The following is a 20,204-nucleotide window of genomic DNA, read 5'->3' on the forward strand; positions in this document are numbered from 1 at the left end:
ATTGAAGCTTTATGAATAATCAATTCGCCATCAATAATTGTTTTGGTAATGCCATATTCAGTGTAATCCACCTTCCATTTTATAATTTTTCCGCCACTAGCCATGATTAAATGAACAGTAAAAAAGTAAGAGCGAAGCGAGGGTGACTTATTCAGGCAGGCATATATATGACAGCAACACTCATGACAATGTCAAACATGTTACATTATTATTAAAATGTTTCCTTTTCATTACTTCTTTAACACACTACTTCTCCGCATGCGTAGGCGCGGGTATTTTGCTATTATACTATATTTATATTTATTTATATATTTATATTTATATTCCTCCAAAGAGCGCCGAGTCTTTTGATCACGTAACACGGGATCCCTTTTCTACACCGCGGCAAACTAATATTAAGGCGATTCGCACTTTCTTTTGCACGTATACGATTATGAGGTCCTCACCTCGGATTATGAAGACACGCACACGAGTGGAGGACTGACAGTGCCATCACCGCCGATTAATGGCAGGGACGTCTCACCAGTCTACACAAGACCCACCGCGACTGTCCCCAAAAGGCGCTCATATCATCAGCGAACACATCTCTCTATACTATATAAAAGAAAAAGGCAACTTTCCTTTCTTTACATTTTTTCCTTTTATCCCAAACCAAAGCCTTTCTCTCTTAACACTGCAGAGGACAAAAAACTAATTTTCTTTAAATGCCGGTAAGGCAGATTACCAGAGGCAGAAATTTGGACGTTCACATAGAAAATTTAATTTGTATACCACAGCCGTCGTGTAGCGCCTTTCAAAAGGGATCTACTACCGAGAGATGATCCATATACATTTTAGCTGCTGTTAGTTACTTACCTGTTCTGTTACACCGTCTTTAAAATGTAGTTTACCCGCAACCACTCCAGTAGTGCTCAATGTAGCTTTACTTCTTAAAACATTAATGTTTTACTGTTTAATAACCTAGACTACATTTTATTATTTTTCCCTTGCACTCAGTGACCAAAGCTATACACACATACATATACACATATATATACCTGTGTGTATGTTTGTATGTGTATATATACATATGTAAATATGATGTAGATAGGTAGGTATGTATGAGATATATCTTTCTCTCTATATCTATATACACACTGTATCTCTATATCTGTAGATATAGATATAGACTCAAACCCATTATGACAGCAGCAATTAAAGCTGTGAGAAAACAGTAAAAAGGAGGCGTGTCAGACGTCGTGGTACTTTTTCTGATGCAGCTAGACGAAAACAAAGAAAGCGGGTTTGGGGTTGAGGGAACAAAAAAATTCTTATAATCCTATTTAAAAAAAAAAAAAATTCAAGGAACACTTTGAAAACACATCAGATCTCAATGGGAAAAAAAAATCCTCCTGGATATCTATACTGATATAGACTGGGTAATGTGTTAGGAACGAAAGGATGCCACATCGTTTGATGGAAATGAAAATGATCAACCTACAGAGCCCTGAATTCAAAGACGCCCCAAAAATCAGAGTGAAAAAGTTATGTGGCAGGCTAGTCCATTTTGCCAAAATGTAATTGCAGCAACTCAAAATTGTACGCAGCACTTTGTATGGCCCCTGTGTTCTTGTATACATGCCTGACAACATCGGTGCATGCTTCTAATTAGATGACAGATGGTGTTGTGGGGAATCTCCTCCCAGATCTGGACCAGGGCATCACTGAGCTCCTGGACAGTCTGAGGTGCAACCTGGAGGCATTGGATGGACCAAAACATAATGTCCCAGAGGTGTTCTATTGGATTTAGGTCAGGAAAGTGTGGTGGCCAGTCAATGGTATCAATTCCTTCATCCTCCAGGAACTCCCACCACATGAGGCCAGGAATTGTCGTTCACCAGGAGCCACTGTACCAGCATAGGGTCTGACAATGTGTCCAAGGATTTCATCCTGATACCCAATGACAGCCAAGGTGCCTTTGTCAAGCCTCCTCACGCATATGCCTACTCCTAGTACTCCTTCAGCGGAAGACGACAACAACGCACCTGCTGAAGATACTGCACCACCTCTGAAGACTCTCCTACTGAGGTTGTGACTTCATAGGTTAGTGGTTGTGTGTAAGAACTGTGTGTGTTTGTGTGCAATTAAACGTACAGTACAATAACCTACTATATAAAAGCGTTTGGGATTGTCCTTCCATCCCGCGAGTGCAAAGCGTAGCGGTATTCCGCTTATTACAGACTTACTACTTGCGGCTTGAGGTACGAAGCGCAATGTGAGCAGAGTTCTGGCGCTCTCACCGTTCCCTTGCTTTTGTGCGCAATACGCTGGAAAAATAGACAAAATTATGTCTCTGGAAATAATGTTGATGGAGTACAAATGCCTCACCGCGTAGTAAATATCAGGGGAGATGGTGCTTGCTTATTCTCATCTATAGCTTATTTAGTGCATGAAACTCTGTCTTTCGCGGTACAGATTCGGGCTGACATTGTACTACTTTGGACAGGCACTTGAGGGGATAAAAAAACCTTAGGTTTTCGGGAGATGTTATGAATTGGCACTTTGATGTTCTCATTCCCTACACTTACATGCCTGATGTACACATGGAGTGCACAAAAATTGAGGATAAGAGTCGGTCGCCTTAAAAAGCGAGTGCGCCTAGTAATATGATATTTGTAACATCTAATATGTCATGTTCTCTTATTTTGTCTAATATATTGGGTAATACAAGTGTAATGGTGACTAAAGGGTGTTATTTCAGGTCTAGAGGGCTCTAATAATGTTAAAAAACATATATCTATCTCCATCCTTTGGGGTGCGAGCAGCAGTTGCTAGGGGTGCCAGAATCCATCGAGGAAGAAAAATGAAAAACATTTGTACAAAATCTTAATTTATCTATCCATTCCTAAATAATTAAATGGGCAGGCTATTTCGTATCAGTACAATACGCTGTTTGTTAAAACGGATGACTCCTGCTCTTACGTGCAAACCTGCGTGGATATTATGAACTATCGTATCTGTTCAAGTTCTATTTAAATTTTAAATAGAAGGAATTTTTATTCAGTCAACAGAAATATGTTTGGTAGGAATGGAAGTTAAATTTAGTCATCATTGCATAAATTTTTCTTCACCATAGAAATTTAAAGACTAAATTCAACTTCCATTCCTACCAAAGATATTTCTGTTGACTAAATAGAACCTACTTACAGTATATCCAAATATAACTTGAAAAGATATATTTTTTCGAATCTGATCGTGCATTGTAGAGCGACTTGACATGCACCACATCGAGCCTGCGAGCTATTGAGCTGTCACCTGCCTGCCTCAATAAGTGACCCTTGCTTCGCTCTTACTTTACCGTTCATTTAATCATGGCTAGTGGCGGAAAAATTATAAAATGGAAGGAGGATTACACGGAGTAAGGCTTTACCAAAACAATTATTGATGGCGAATAAAGTATCCATTATTCATAAAGCTTCAATTGGTGATCTGTTTTTCTGCGTTAACCTCATATTTTTTCATACTTCTTCTCAAACCAAGGGGGTGCGAGGGTAAAATGAACTGGGAAGTGCCGATTTATATATGTTGAATATATTGAAATAGTTTTCCTGTCAAATAATGCAAACAATACGCGGCACGTGTTTCGCCCTAATTCTGGGCTCATCAGGCGTACACACACACTGCACCCCCTCTCGGGAATCGAACCTCGAACGTCAGCGCTAGAGGCAAAGCCTCTCGTGTTGTGCCACGGCATGTGGTTCGTTTATTTGAATATATAGAAGATAGCTCCTGTAGCCACAATAGATGCCTTTAAATAGACCAACCAGGGTGAACAAATTCCTTTCTACTGAAGCCACAGCCGCACATAAAAAAAATCAATAATAACTCATAAACTTGCAATATTATTTAGGAAAATCGCAACATTTTACTCACCAAATTCGGATTATTTGTAAACAAAATCCATCGTCCTCTCTTTCCTCAAAAACAGTTCAATTACTCTGTCGTACGGATTATCTGTGCGCTTCAGTTCCATTAAAACGTTCCCTTTCTATCGCATTAGAAGCTATTGCTGAAAGGTGAACCCGCCCTATGGTATTTCTGGCATAAGTTTGAATTCGCTTTAGGGCTGACAATGTCCGCTCGACAGACGCAGTGTACACGGGAATGCTCACCACCAACTATACCAATGTGAACAGCTGCCCCATGCTCTCATTCAGATTTTTCTGATGAAGGAAGTCAAGGAGATCAGTGGGAGATTTTCCTACAAAATCATCCATGGCATACATTACAGTCAGTTCTGTTTTTAGCCGAGACAGATCAAAAAGCGCTCCGTGGCTCTTGTGTTAAACTGGAGAAGGCTGCATGCGTGAAATTTTTCTCGTATTCCCAAAACTTCTGGGGCTCGAGGAGCGTGACAAACATCAGGTTTTCATGGTCTTGAAATCTGGTCTGTGTCTGGCAAATATTGTCCAGAATCCTGCCATGGAGTTAGCCGTAGTGCGCGCGACGATCTTTCGCTCGGAGCATTTGCAGTGCGTTCAATGGCCTCGTAGAGTTCCTCATATCGGCTTCTACCCAATCAATGGGTCTGAATACGGGGACGTTGCCATACGCCTGCTAAAGGGGCCCTACTGACACCAACTCAAAATCTGATTGGTTGAAGCAACAGGTTAGTCGACATTTATTGTGTGTTAGAGTGCCTGCACAACGGATTGAGAAAGCCTCTCTGCCTGGCACCAAATGATGGCTGAAATGTGATTGGTTAAATGCTTTAATACGAAACTCCGTCTCCCACGGCTATTGAGCTGCAGTCTATTACACTACAGTATATGGACGAAAATATGTTCCAGTTATGACCATTACGCATAGAATTTCTCAATGAAACCTGCCCAACTTTTGTAAGTAGGCTGTAAGGAATGAGCCTGCCAAATTTCAGCCTTCTACCTACACGGGAAGTTGGAGAATTAGTGATGAGTGAGCGAGTGAGTCCATCAGTCAGTCAGTGAGTCAGGGCTTTGCCTTTTATTAGTATAGATGACGACCCGTGCACAAAAGAGTCCCCAAGTCTGAATCAGGCTTTGTACCTATGACCTATGTGCAGAATTATTTTACCTTTGTTATTTTAATGCTCCATTTTAACTCTTAACTCGTTATACTGTGAATGAGATTCCCTAATTACCAGCAGCAGACGCTTAGCATATCTACCATAGAACAAAAAAATTTTACCCATAATGACAGTATTTCACATACCATATATACTCACATTTAAGTTCTCCTGCAGATAAGTCGGGGTTTGATTTTATGGTATAATTTCTGATATCTTATAATGTTGGCTGGTCCAAGAGATTATGATATGCTAACGCCCACCTGAGAGAGTAACCACAGAGCACACAGCCTTTTTTTGCAATGTATTGTGCCTATGTGACCACACGGTAATACCTGAACTATTCCGAAGTGACGTTTGCACGGTTTTGTGTGTCTTACACCCTCACACACCTTTATCGTAAGAGCATCCCTTATCTACGATGGAGCATTCGATCAGAAGAAAATATGAAACAGGTTTTAAATTAAAAGTCATTGAAGTGGCAAAAGAAATTGGTAACTGTGCTGCTGCAACAAAATTCGATAGGTCTGAGAAACTGGTGTGAGATTGGAGGAGGCAAGATGATGTTAGAAAAAAAAAAAATAAAAATAAGTGCCGCATTTTGGAATGGGCGTATAAGTCGGGGTCTGACTGTATGATCGATTTTTCGGGTTTCAAGACCCGACTTATACGCGAGTATATACGGTAGTTCAATTGGTTCTGTGCCAGATCACATTCATATCAAATGTGAACTGCTCTAAAGTTGGCTTGGTACCACACAGAGACCACCCTTTCTAAAAGATCTCAGTAAAGTGTGTTGGTCTGCACTAGACTGGCATGTTGATATAAAAATAATAATTCTTTACGTTTATACAATGCTTTTCTCAGTACTCAAAGCACTCTCGATACAGGGAGGACCTGGGAAGCAAACCCACAATCTAACTAATTGAAAAAAAAAATACACCAAATGAACAAAGAGTGAATAGACCTGAAGGGTAGGTGGCATCAGAGAGCAGGGACCACAGAGTGGACGCTGGGACCAAATGAAAGCATAGTGATGATGACTTTTGTTAGCTGTCCTACTACACTTGCTGAACAAATGGGCCCTTGCCTAATGTTACTTGACTATCTTTACTTCTGTTGTAAGTCACTTTGGATAAAAGTCTGCCAAGCAAATAAATGGAAATGGAAAGGTAAAGGACAGCTAGAAAAATAGGCAAGAAAGAGTAGGAATGGCGGGGGCTTAAGGTGAACGGACAGGTCGTCGTAACAGTCTGCAGAATGAGATGGTGACAACTTCCTTGCATTAAATCTGCCTGAGTAGCAGAAGTGGTAGACTTTCAGAACGTTTGTTCACTGAACTGTGAGAAATCTGGCATCCTATAGAAAAATGTTCTTCATTCTTTCAACCAGAGTCTGAGGAAAGCCTACCTATGCCAGAACAACCAGTTCTTCTCAGCTGCCTAGCCTCACCTACACCATGGAGAACCTCTTCAAGTCATTACAAAGCCACTTCCTTTGGCTTGCCAGGATCCCATTGCATCAAACAATTTTACCCATAATGCACAGTATTTCACCGAGATTAATCCTGTGCCGGATCACATTCATTCTAAAAGTTGGCTTGGTACTACACAGAGACCACCCTTTCCAAAAAATTCTTGTTGTTGGTTTGCACTAAAAAGGCAGTTCAGCCCTCATAATCTATATACATTGCCTAACGTATTGGGACCCCCCCACCAAAAATCACTGAATTCAGGTGTTCTAATTACTTCCATGGACACAGGTATAGAAACTAAAGCACCTTGGCATGCAGATGGCCCCTACAAACATTTGTGAAAGAATGGGTCGCTCTCAGGAGCTCAGTGAATTCAAGTGTGGTACCATGATAGGATGTCACCTGTGCAAGAAGTCCATCGTGAAATTTCCACGCTACTAAATATTCCACGGACAACGGTTAGTGGTATTATAACAAAGTGGAAGCAATTGGGAACAGCAGCAACTCAGCCATGAAGTGGTAGGCCACGTAAAATCACAGAGTGGGAACAGCCAACTTCCTGTAGAGCCAATAGCTACAGACCTCCAAAAGCTCAAGAACAGTGCAGCGTAGAGAGAGCTTCATGGAATGGCCTTCCATGGCTGAGCAGCTGCATCCAAGCCTGACATTACCAAGTGCAAGGCAAAGCTTTGGATGCAGTGGTGTAAAGCCCACCGCCATTAGACTCTAGAGCAGTGGGGACGTGTCCTCTGGAGTGACGAATCACACAATCTGACAGAGGAGTCTGGCCAAGAAAACAGTACTTGTCTGACTGCATTGTGCCAAGTGTAAAGTGTATAGTGGAGGGGGGATTATAGTGTGGGATTGTTTTTCAGGGGTCGGGCTTGGCTCCTTAGTTCCAGTGAAAGGAAGTCTTAATGCTTCAGCATACAAAGCCATTTTGGGTAATTTCATGCTCCCAACTTTGTGGGAACAGTTAGGGGATGGCGACATGACTGCTCACCAGTGCACAAAGCAATTTCTATGAAGAAATGGATGAGCGAGTTTGGTGTGGAGGAACTTGACTGGCCTGTACAGAGCCCTGACCTCAACCTGACAGAACACCTTTGGGATGAATTTGAGCAGAGACTGAGAGCGAGCCAGACCTTCTCATCCAACATCAGTACCTGACCTCACAAATGCTCTCCTGGAAGAATGGTCCAAAATTCCCATAAACACACTCTTACACCTTGTGGAAAGCCCTCCCAGTAGAGTTGAAGCTGTTTTATCTGCTAAGGGTGGGCCAACTCCATATTAAAGTCATCATCACGTCCTTCCATGAAAACCCTAAATACAAAGAGGACTGTTTGACTTATGTTAGGTAGATTGCCCAGAGGGGACTGGGCGGTCTCTTGGTCTGGAACCCCTACAGATTTCTTTTTTTTTTTCTCCAGCTTTTTTTTTTGTTTTTTCTGTCCACCCTGGCCATCGGACCCGACTTATTCTGTGTTAATTAATGTTGACTTATGCTTATTTTTTATTGTGTCTTCTATTTTTCTATTCTTCATTTTGTAAAGCACTTTGAGCTACATTTTTGTGTATAAAAATGTGCTATATAAATAAATGTTGATTGATTGATTGATAAAGCCTATGTATTAAGAATGGGATGTCATTAAAGTTCATGTGTGCGTGTATAAAGGCAGGCATCCCAATACTTTTGGCAATATAGTGTATTATATAAATACACACACACACACGTATATAATGCAAATGTCTGTCTGTTGCACTATTACTCACAAACTAATGGAGTTAGAACCTTGACCTTACCCTTAATTGAAAACTAATGACCAGATATACAAAGGAAATTTTTAAAAAATGTACACAATAAAAACGTTGCATTTTTATTTTAGGGCAGTAGGTCTGTGCGCATTTCACTATAGTGGGCATTAAAATGCCACCCTTTTCCAAATGTCTAGGAAAGGTTCCAAGAACCAAAGCAAAGGAGGACTTTTTGGGCATCAAATCCCAGGGAGATGCCCCTTCCGCTAGGCTAAGACATAAAAATGGCAATCTCTCCCAAGAGGGCCAGAGAGGGCCTAGGAAATTAGAATATTATTAATGCAGCAACATTAAACGGGAGGGAAAAAAATAATTTATATATATATCTGCAACAGGTAATCCTTTCCTCATCCACCTCCCTCTGTGAGCCAAATGAATGTGCTCAGAGAAAATTGACTCATTTATCAGAGTGATGAGGAGGCCGGGCCCCCGGGCCCTGGGACTAAACGTAATACATTTACAGGCATCATTCTTTTCAATCGCTGAATAATTGAACTCCCGAGATCAGGAGAGATGCGCCACCTCGGATTACACTGCCGGCTGGTAGGGAGGAGGGCAGGGATTAAAGGATAGAAGGAGAATTAGTTTTTGCCTGCAGTCCTGCAAGGGCAGACATAACCACCAGCCCCCATCCTTTACATTTAGGTTGAGCTGGGCAGCCAAATCAGATCATATTTCTCCATTATGGCTAAATGCCATTAACTCTTGCGTCTTTAATTAAGTTATGAGCTTCCTTCTACAGAAGGATTTTGCGTGCGGACAGAAAAAAAACACCAAGGATCAGGCATGGATCAGTGGTAAGGAGGGGGTGAGGCCTCCCTTGAACTCGAGTCCTGATGAAGAATCTCAACAAAAATAAACCGAGAAAGAGAAGGACTGATGGTCGTGGACACGTTGGTGCCCACTGGTGTTCAAGATCTAATTGGGCAGTGAAGCCTATGAGCCTTATGAAAAGCTACAGTGGGCTGCTTGTCAGAAAGTCCCCCAGAGTCCACACGGAAAAGTCACATCTGAAGACTGTTTTGCATTCACTCATCTGGAGCTCAGGGTTTATAGGGTCATTACTGTCATGTGGATGGAGTATGTACAGCAAAATTCATAGGTGGGTGGCGAGCGCACCTCAGAACAGGTCTACTCAGACTCAGACTCAAAGCGGCATTCATCAAAAGTTATAATGGGATTTCCGATTGAGTCCACCAACATCCAGTCTTCAAAACTGACATGGCGATCAGTGCAGCTTTGCTAAAGATACTTTAAAGCGTAACTGAACACACTGAGCCTCCAGCAGGTCTTCCCACAAATCCCAAAATGCACCTCACTGACCCATGCTTTCAGCAGTATTTACATTACAATTTATTTTTTTACGTTTTTATCCAAAGTAACTTACCAAAAAAGAGGTTAACAAATCTGAGCCAACTGTGTTAGGGTACCATTTAGGAATGAGTGTTACAGGACAGGGTTACAAAATTGGCCACCCCAAGTAAAGAGCTCAGGAGAAAACAGAAATGAGTAACAATTCCTTCTTCTTTCGGCTGCTCCCATTAGGGGTTACCAGATCATCTCTTTCCATCTCTTCCTGTCTTCTCCATCTTGCTCTGTCACACCCATCACCTGCATGTCCCCTCTCACCACATCCATAAGGGTGACAAAAACCTAACAGCTAGTTAAATTTACCAAACAAGGGAGTCCTCAAATGCTTATTATTGGAAGTTTATAGAGAAGCGTTCACAGTTGGCATGGTAGGGAACATCAGCACAGGGGTTCAAATCCATTTCACAGATCTAACATTTCTCTATTCAAGTGCCACAGGAGTCCAACAGGTTCAACACACAAACCGACTCTGGTTAGGGCACTGGCTCAACATGTCACAAACTTAACATGGAGATGACCTACATTTACAAATTGAGCCAACACACATCTTTGAGATGCAGAAGGAAAAATAATGGCGGGTATCAGCCCTGAACAGGGTGCCAGACTTCCACAGGGCACGCTATTCAAACTCAAATCTGACTAACCTAAAACACGCACTTTGGGATGTGGTAGGAATCGGAGGTCCATGTAATACAGCAGGAAACTGAAAACGCAACGTGAGTCAGCAACTGGACTCACATCACTAGAACTACGAGACAGCAGGCCCAAAAAATCCCAAGTAGTAGGTGCCCATAAAAGGATCAGGGGACAAATCCATCCATCTTCTTAAGCGGCTTGTTCAGGGCAGGGATGCAGTGTGGCTGGAGCCCATCCCAGCAATCATCAGGCACAAGGCAGGAGGAGCACCTGGGCAGGGCACCAGCCCACATCTTGGCTCAACAATCAGACCTTTCAAGTAGTAATTACTACAGTGTCTCTAAATAGAAATAGTCCGTTTATGTCAAATTTTCTGACATGACAGGTTTTCAGTAACATTTACAGCTCATGAGAAGACAATATGGCAGGTAACCAGACCCATAGATGTCATACTACAGCCAGGCATTCGTATTTCCCCCTCCCAGAATGACTCGTAACATACCTGTGATACTGTGTTTGCAAAAACTGGAACTCCTCCTTGATACGGTCCAGGGTCTCCGGGTACGTCAGTTTCAGGGACTGAGGGGTCCCGGAGGCTGCAGCTGCAGCAGAGGCAGACGAGCCAGGGGGTGGCTGCAAAGGAGCCTGCAGAGAGATCAGACGCAGAACATAAAAACAGGGCACCTCCATACAAACTGACATCACATGTTCATGTAAGGCAACCATCCATTAAAAAGGACAGAAGTGACTGTGACATCCGGCTTCGGTCCCATCCACATTGCTCCAGCATCGAAAGTAGACCTACAGCCCATGACAGGGGCCACTGCAACAGAGGACATGACGCAGGCAGCAGAAGGTAGAAGGAGTTGAAGCCTGGCAAGAAAATTCTGCCTCTAATGCGCCAGCAAGCGGCAGAGCTCAACCACCCCAAAAACAGAGAGATACGGTACATGAGGTATGAAGGACAACTTTCAGCTTTAAATGGGTTGTGTAGAAAACCGAGAAACTTAGCAGCCATCATGTATGAACAGAAGAACATAAATCTGACAAACTAAAGGAGACAATTCAGTTCTTTAAGATCATTTGTTTAGTTAATAGCTAAGCTGTCCTAATGTCACATCCAAATACTTCTTAAAGGTTGTCAAGGTTTCTACCTCAACCATGCGGCTTGGTAGTTTCTTTCAAATAATTTGGGCTGCACCACAGAAAGATAAAAATAATAGACCTTCACTCCAACTTGGAAAGCACCCCAAAATAACAATGCAGCCTTCATGGTGTCTACTTTATCAACAGTCCAAAGCCATCTAATAAGTAGCATCCTAAATGACTAAATCCACCCTTCATTATATCTACTCAAACTTCACTCCAAAAGATTAAAACATTGACCCTTCATTACATCGACTTCGATTACACCATTTACAGCCAGAGTTTTACACACCATCCGTCTTCTGCCTCTTATCTGGTAGCAGATGCCAAGACATCCCTGCAACCACTTCAAACTCCTCCAGAGGGATACAGAGATGCATTCAGCAAAAAGATAGAATCTCTCCGGCATGCCTTAGGTCTGCCCTATGGTCTCCTCCCAGTTTGGGCAAGCCAGAAACCTCTTCAGGGAGACATCCTAGTCAAATGCCTAAAGCACCTCAACTGGCTCCTTTCAGTGAGGAGCAGCAGCTCTACTTTGAGCTCCTCCCGAATGTTCTTCTGCACTCTTCACCCAATTTGTAAGGTCGGGCCGAGGCACCCATTGAAGGAAGCTCATTTCTACCTCTAATATCCGCAATTTCGTTTTTTCAGTCACTACCTGAAGCTCCTGGTCACAGCAGAGACTATGAGTGCAGTTTGAGGTGTACATAGAGAACTTTGTCCTTTGGCTCAGCTCCTTTTTCTCCAAAACAGACTAGTACAATGCCTACATTAAGTGAAGATTCTGTTCCGATCCTTTTGTTGGCTTCTTGGCCCAACCACAACCAACATCACTCATGAACAAGAATCTGAGATACTTAAATTCCTCCACAAGAGACATCACCTCCTTCCAACATGGACAGGGCACCAAAAAAGCCCCCTTTTATGGTGGAGAACCATGACCTCACCACAACCACTTCACATTCAGCTGCAAACTGACATCACGACCCGATGAAGCCAACAGGACATCATCATCATCTGCAGAAAAGCAGAAATGTGATCTTGAGGTCACCCCCACCCCTTGGCTATGCCTAAGATTACAGTTCCATAAAAATCCATCAATCCAAAATGTAATCCCTGGCTTGCATTTACGGCATTTTCTCTTTTCATGTTTTGTACTATTTCTGTTGGATGTGTTTATTATGCACCCTCTCTTTAAACTCGTGTCCACTCCTTGTTTGTGGGTGGAGCTCCAGGGGGCGGGGTCACCCTGACACCATTGTAAGCTCCTCCCTGCAGTATTCAGTAGAGCGTCATTGACCTTCTTAGAGTGCACACTGCATTGTTTTGCTTCTGTTCTTGGCTTTTAATTATTGGATTGCCATTTTAGGAGAATCTTTTTTTGCCTTATTTCTTGCCATTTCTTTAAGATTTCTGAATAAATTTGTTCATTTATAAAGATTACTTTGTGGCCTTGTTCTCCCTAGCCAAATGTTTTGACGATTACTTTTTCCAGGAGGGCATTTGAATGCATTTTTTGGTATACTTTTGAATATAATAGAAATCTTTTGGAACTTTGAAACTCGGGGTTGGGGGTGCTGGCTATTTTATGCTGGTGTAGGCCAAAGCCAAAGTGGAATTTGGGCTCAGCCTGGTTGGGGTAGGCATTGTTTGTGCATTTTCTGGAGGCCAACCCCCTTGTTACTATACGAGTATACTTTAATAAAATTTATAATGTATACTGTACCTGAGCTGCTCTCCAAAATGACAAAACACAAAACCCACCATCGTGCTGCCAGCTTCAGCTGCATTCCAAAGCAATTTAAAGAGCACTCCTCACCATGCTCACTTATCAAAATGGTGGCTTATGTCATATCCATCACAAAAAAGGACCCTACCTTAAGAAACAATACATTAGGCAGCATAAAGAAAGACGACGCCTCATGTCTGGACAAAATGGTGAGGAAAGCAGACTCTATTGTAGGCATGGAGCTGGACAGTTTGACATCTGTGGCAGAGCGACGGGCGCTGAGCAGACTCCTGTCAATCATGGAGAATCCACAGCATCCATTGAACAGGATCATCTCCAGACAGAGGAGCAGCTTCAGTGACAGACTGCTGTCACCATCCTGCTCCACTGACGGACTGAAGAGATCGTTCCTCCCCCACACTATGCAACTCTTCAATTCCGCCCCCTGGTAAACATTATTCAAAGTTATTGTCTATTTTTACCTGCATTTTTATCACTCTTTAATTCAATATTGTTTTTTTATCAGTATGCTGCTGTGAATTTCCTCTTGGGTTTAATAAAGTATCTATCTATCTATTTAGATAGCATCTTTCCAATGCTAAGATTATTCTGGAACAGCCTTGGTGGCTCACCATCCTATCAATAAATGGCTAGTCTTCATCGCTACTGAATAATGATTCATGAATGATTACAAAAATGTATCTAAAACACATCACAAGAAAAGGCCAAAAAAAAAATAAATAAATAAAATGAACAACAAAGCTACAATGAACCTCTGACTGCTTTGGCAGCTTATTTGAAGCCCACCGAGCTTTACTATTCTCCACGAGTGTACCTCCCAACAAATCTGAGAGGATTCCTATTCCAAATTTAATTTTTCACTCAGTCAGTCCCTCTTTTCATGCTCGTGGATGGAGAACCTGTGGTAGGTCATTAAGATGGTCCACTCTGGTGAAACTGAGGTGCTCTTACAGAAAGGGGACATCACTTAGGCTACATTTGGAGGTGACGCCAATGAAGGTGAAAAATACTAGGAAGACCTGCTCAGAAATATCAAGCGTAACAAGTTTTGAGCTAGAGAAAGCGCCCGAAGGTACAATGCGGCCTCCGACTTCACGTGTGTGTCATTCAGGTGCAAGAAGGATTAAGTTCTCTGTTATGAAGGCTTTGACGATTTCACAGTTTATTGTAATGCTGCCTTTAAACCACAGTAGCTAATTAGTTTAGCACTAGGCCCACCAGCAATTCTCCATGCCCCCCACAGCCCGGAGCACTCACTTTCTCTAAATCCATGATGGATTGCTGCTCTCGTCTTACCACATAAATGTCACAAAAGGTACCAGCTTTGATTTTATGAATTTGAAAAGGGATAAAAGGTGCAACAGGCAACAGCACAAATTGCTCAAGGTTTTATCAAAATAGACGATTTTAAACTTTCATCTTTGAAAATACAAAATGGATACTGAACTGCCACATGGGCTGTGTCACGTGAGAGTAGGAGGATGATGTATGGACCAAGTGAAGGTAATTCCACGCCAGGCCAGGGGGTGGCGGGGTGCGCTAAACCACCTTCTGTTGTCTCTGCAGGCCAAAAATGGGAAAACCTGTCTGACTCAACCATGAAGACGTCACTTCTGGTTCCAACGCCCAGAACCGTGGCACTTCCGGGTCCACTATGTCACTTCCTCTTTTGGCATTTAAATCCGCCTTCCAACCCAAAGAGCCCTGTGTCTAGTTTTGGACTACATCAAGGACACATCTGTCTTGATTTTCAAGGCCCATTGCAGCCGGGGAAATTATACGGGTAGCTGCCCAAAACCTTTTTTAAAGTGTTTCGAGTCTGATCATTTCACAGCTAATATTTATATTTCTTGCAAAGCTGAATCCAATAGTTGTGAAATAGAGTTGAGCTGTTGGCCTCTATTATTTCTACCAACCTTCAGAAGTGGCGCTTTCAGACACAGTGGCTGCCACTTCCACCCTTCACATAAACTCAAGTTCAAGGAAGCCCCCATGTTTACTTGTGCTGTGTGGGGGGTGTGAAGTAAGATAATGAAGAAAAGGTTTCTGGACCTTACCACCAGAGTGATCAAAAACGCAAGTGAGGGAGTCAACCACCGACACTGGGCATGCACAAAATAGCGACACAATAAAGCATGAACCAATCACGGAGGGGCCACAGAATAAAGCATGAACCAATCACGGAGGGGCCACGCAATAAAGCATGAACCAATCACGGAGGGGCCACGCAATAAAGCATGAACCAATCAGGGAAGGGCCACGCAATAAAGCATGAACCAATCAGGGAAGGGCCACACAATAAAGCATGAACCAATCAGGGAAGGGCCACACAAAGCATGAACCAATCAGGGAAGGGCCACACAATAAGCACATACAACTCAGAGTGTGCATTTTCAAAAAACCTGCATTTTCGAGAGGCCACACCACAGTGCACATGCGTCATAAAGTGTCCATGTTTAGGTGTTGAAAATATCAGGATAGTGTGGACGAAAGGTGTAAATGTCACCCTTATTTGTTCTAAATAACAATCAGCATGGATTCAAAGTAGCCTTATGGTAGAGGGGCTCATTCAAGTTCTGTTATCTGAGATCATATTCAAAAAAGTACAGCTATAAAAAGACGAAAAATATCACATACAAAAAAAAGAGCAAGAATCATTCATTTTTATACAGTGTCACTCCACAGACCACCATCCCAGAGTCCTTTTCAAATGTGCCATTCAAGTGGAAACATTTTTAGGCCCACATATAGTTCCTATAAAAAGTATTCATCCCTTTGGAAGTTTTCAGATTTACTTGATATATATACTGTATATACACATCATTGGATCACAGTGGGGTTAAATTTGACTATGACAGAGACTCTAATGTCAAAGTGAAAACAGATCTCTCCAAAGTGGTCTCCGTGAAGTACAAATATAAAACACAAAATAATAAATATAAGCATTCACCCCCCCTTTAATAGGACACCCCTGAACCCTCACTGGTGCAGCCGATAGGTTTTAGAAGTCCCAGAATTAGGTCATGCAAAAGTTTGGGCACCCCAACATATTTGCAGTATCAGATAACTTTTTCCAAGGTGGTCTCAGACCGTCATTTGCTCATTAAAGGCTATGGCTTGTTCACAGTCATCATTAGGAAACCCCAGATGATGCCGATTACAAAGCTGTATAAATTCTCGAACTTTTTAAACCGTCCCAACCATCAGCAGCCATGGGCTCCTCTAAGTAGATTGCTACAAAGGGAAATAAACACCGGTTTGACTGCAAAAGACCTTCAGGAAGATCTTGCAGACTCTGTATTAGTTGTGCTCTGTTCTACTTATCTACACACACACACTTGGGACTAAGAGGCATGGCTTACAGGCCAGAGTCTTACCCACTAAGCCACACTCCGAGTACACAGTCGACTCAAATAATATGCATCACTTGCTTGTTTGTACAATATGTCATAATCAAAGCATCTTAACGTATGGGCGCAATGGACACTGGGCCCAGGGGCCCTACAACATTTCTGATGCCTACATACATTTGCTTTGCTATCAAAACAGGGGCCTCAGTGCACTACTAAGCCAGGGGGACGATACTGCAGATAAGACGACCCTGGTCATAGTAGGTGCCTCATCTTTGCTTACTCTCGGTCACCATTGCTGGAGGAGCAGGTATGCCATTTGCAGGTTCCCACTCGTGTTCATCCCATGAGTGTCTACTTTCTAGGGCACACAGGGCTGCTTTGCCTTAGACCCATCAAGAAGGGAACAAACACCACGACACCAACACCACCACGTTTCTCTTCTAGAGCATGTGACGGTCTGTGTGACAGCAGTGCAACAACTGCTCCAGCAAGAATAAAAGCCCCAAGTCCACAGAGGCACGCTGTCCTACTTTTCTCAGTAAAGAGCTGCTGCCCAGGAGGTAACTGAACACCAGCTGAAGGCTGATTTATACTTCTGCGTCGGTCGAGCCCAGGGCTTTGGAGTCGGCACATAAATCCTTTGACGCCTCTATTTATGGTACTCGGGTGCCTCGATTTGTAATTTAAACCAATATACAGTACCAGTCAAAAGTTTGGGGTTACCCAGAAATTTTCACATTTTTAATAGAAACAGATACCTTTTTTTAAAATCAAGACAGCATTTAATTTATTTAAAAATATAGCCAATGTATTACTCGTGTGTATAATGGCTATTACTGCTTGACGGATATTTAATTTATTGTTCACATAAGGCTGCACAGCCCTGTCTTCAGCAGCAATTCCTCCAGTGTCCCAACGGTCTGTTCCCTTAATCTATCCTTAACTAGCCGTCCCTCATGGCTCCATCCGGTTAGTAGTGAAACAGGGGGGCCCTGCCTGGCTCCCTACTCCTGACATCACGCTTCCCCCTCCTCTTGGCCCACAGCCTCCGTCTCGGATTAGCGCGAATATGATACTGTGTGTGATGAGAGAAGTCGCAAAATCACCCGGAATGTTCAAGCAAATTCTACAAAAAAAAAACCTGATCTACGTCTGTTAAGTAGTTCTCTCGTTCGCTAACTAAGCAGAATTAAAGGTTACGCACCGAAGCCGACGCGCGAGTGAGGAGGGAACCCCGTCCCACCTCCGTAGCCCGATGAATCTCTCTCGGATTTGTGCTAATAAATCAATACTGCAAGCAAACTGATACTTAGGGCGATGAGAAAGTCGCAAAAAATCAACAGAATGTTCGAGAAAAAAACCCAATCTAAATCCGTTAAGTAGTTTTCTCGTGAAAGGCGGACAGGCATACAAACGGGTCTAAAAAACTAAGAAATTTTGCACTTGGACCACAAAATTTTTCAAAGTGTTTCTTAGCGAGCACCTATGGGCCAAGAGTAGCCGACATTCCAAATTTCAAGTCCCAAGTCCTCGTGGTTGAGGAGATCTCGTGATGAGCGAGTCAGATGTATAGATGTGAGCGAGAGCGCGAGAGGATATTAGCCATGTGTTATTGCTAATTGGTTATTAGAGAAACCTTTCTAATTGCATTAGCACCACTGAAGCCTGTTATCCTGTTCATTTGTGTTACAAGGTACTGGCATTCCTAAGGTTCAGTTATTTCTAAATCAATTTAATGGTATCTATATCAAGTACGAGGGTCAATCAAAAAATGAAAACCGATGTTAAACTTTTGAACGTTGGTGTATTTACTATGCAGACTGAAAGCACAAACCTACAAAGATACAACGCATATGAAGTCACTGCCACCAGGAATCACCAGGCTACTTTTCAGTAACCCAACCTGTGAACATTTGGGTTTAAAGGCAGTAGAGATGCCAATGTGCCTTTTTCATAATATAGATTTATTAAAGAAGTAACAAACAAAAGACAAAACTTATACTGAAACAAAGCTCCTTCGGACTCCCCAGCCCTCGTAGCTCGATACGCACCCCCTCAATTAGGAAGACTACACGTTGCGTCGAAGCGGACCCTACACAGACCCCTATGACCACGATTGGTCGGTTTTGGAACTATGCACTGTATTTCCCGAAATGCGTTGCTGTTCATCTTCCACTATTGCGTAGTACAAATGGAGCAGATCGAGGAAAGACTTGTCAAAGAAGTTAAAAAATAGACACATCTATACGATAACTCAGCACAACACCACAAAGACAATCTGGTGGTGGGACAAGTGGAGTGTGTGGCCTGAAGGGGGCGCTCCAGCTCTCCAAACACCCCACACAAATGCTCAGACACAGGCATAAAAGCACAAAGAGTCTTTACTCGTGGGAAACACTTTAAGCTTTTCCCACACCACAACCACAAATCTAGCCAAGCACACTGTAAACGGCACTCGGCGATATTCTTGTCTTCTCTCTCGGTTCACTGCTTCCTCCGCTTCTCCTCACAAGCTTCAACCTCCTTCCTCTCGACTCCGGCTAATCCCTGTGTGGCAGGCAGCTGCGGCTCCAAAGCACTTCCTGGTGAGAAGGGAGCCTCCACTGACACCCCCCATGGGACCCAACGGGGCTGTCCCCCCAAAAGACTACAAAACCCAGCATGCCCTGCGGGCACCCATGCAGGGATCAGTGCCGGGGTTTGCTGTCATCTAGTGTGCTGGGGAAAACAAAGCCCTGTGTAAGCCATCTCGAGGACATGCCAGCTGTCCTTCACTGGAAATATATTGGAGAACATCGGTTTAGAGGTCGGCAAATTTCTTGCCTATGGAATGTAAATAGGATATGGATTATTCACCACAAACACCGCCAGCTAGCATTCAGGCACTGCCTGTGGTGTGACACAGAGGCATAGATTGTTCTCGATGGCGTAGGCTCGATGCTGAAGTATAAATCGGCCTTGAACTTGCAGAAATCAGTTCAATTTAATTCGATTTGACAGAAGGCTGAATTAATTATTAAGACTGTGGTCTACTTCCAGCATAGATGTTAAGACCACCAAAAAACCAGACCGGGTATTACAGCATCCCTATGCCAACTGTCAGGGTAGCCCACACTTATTTCCCAAACACAAAACAAAAAACAGCAGCAGCCTGACCGTCCTCTTCCTCCATTCGATTTTCTTAGACTTCACTTCCCACCTTCTTCAGGCACAACACCCACTTGCACCCTGCAGCAAACCGCACATGCAGCACTTGCCACCCACGCCACTCTTCGCTGCTCCAGTTTTCCCAGCATTAGTCCTTCGCTGGAGACGTCGATGACAACGACATCAGAGATTAATTAGTACAGCTGCACCTCCATGCCAATTAGGAGCAGATAATTGCTTCGTTAAATGACAAACTTTCAAAGGCTTTCCGTTGATTACAGTGACACAAGCGGTAGTGCTTTGCCAAGTTAATTAATTAATATGGCTTTGTTAATTGTATTAGAGATCCATTCATAGAGAGGAGCCTTTCATAGGATTTTGTCTGGGATAGGCAATACCCCCCATGCAACCCCTCAAAAAGACCGC

The 20,204-nt window shown here is 43.0% G+C and overlaps 1 protein-coding gene across 5 annotated transcripts in view; it reads right to left on the reverse strand.

The window, feature by feature from the left end:
* Positions 1–20,204, reverse strand: part of tle2a (TLE family member 2, transcriptional corepressor a) — a 127,791-nt gene that overhangs the window by 85,797 nt on the left and 21,790 nt on the right. For all 5 annotated transcript variants that reach the window (XM_039766869.1, XM_039766867.1, XM_039766868.1 and 2 more), the window contains one exon: positions 10,885–11,027. In XM_039766869.1, coding sequence (XP_039622803.1) covers positions 10,885–11,027 — 143 coding nt within the window. The remainder of the gene's footprint in view (positions 1–10,884; positions 11,028–20,204) is intronic.

This window comes from Polypterus senegalus, chromosome 10 (genome assembly GCF_016835505.1).
Source record: "Polypterus senegalus isolate Bchr_013 chromosome 10, ASM1683550v1, whole genome shotgun sequence".
NCBI lineage: Eukaryota > Metazoa > Chordata > Cladistia > Polypteriformes > Polypteridae > Polypterus > Polypterus senegalus.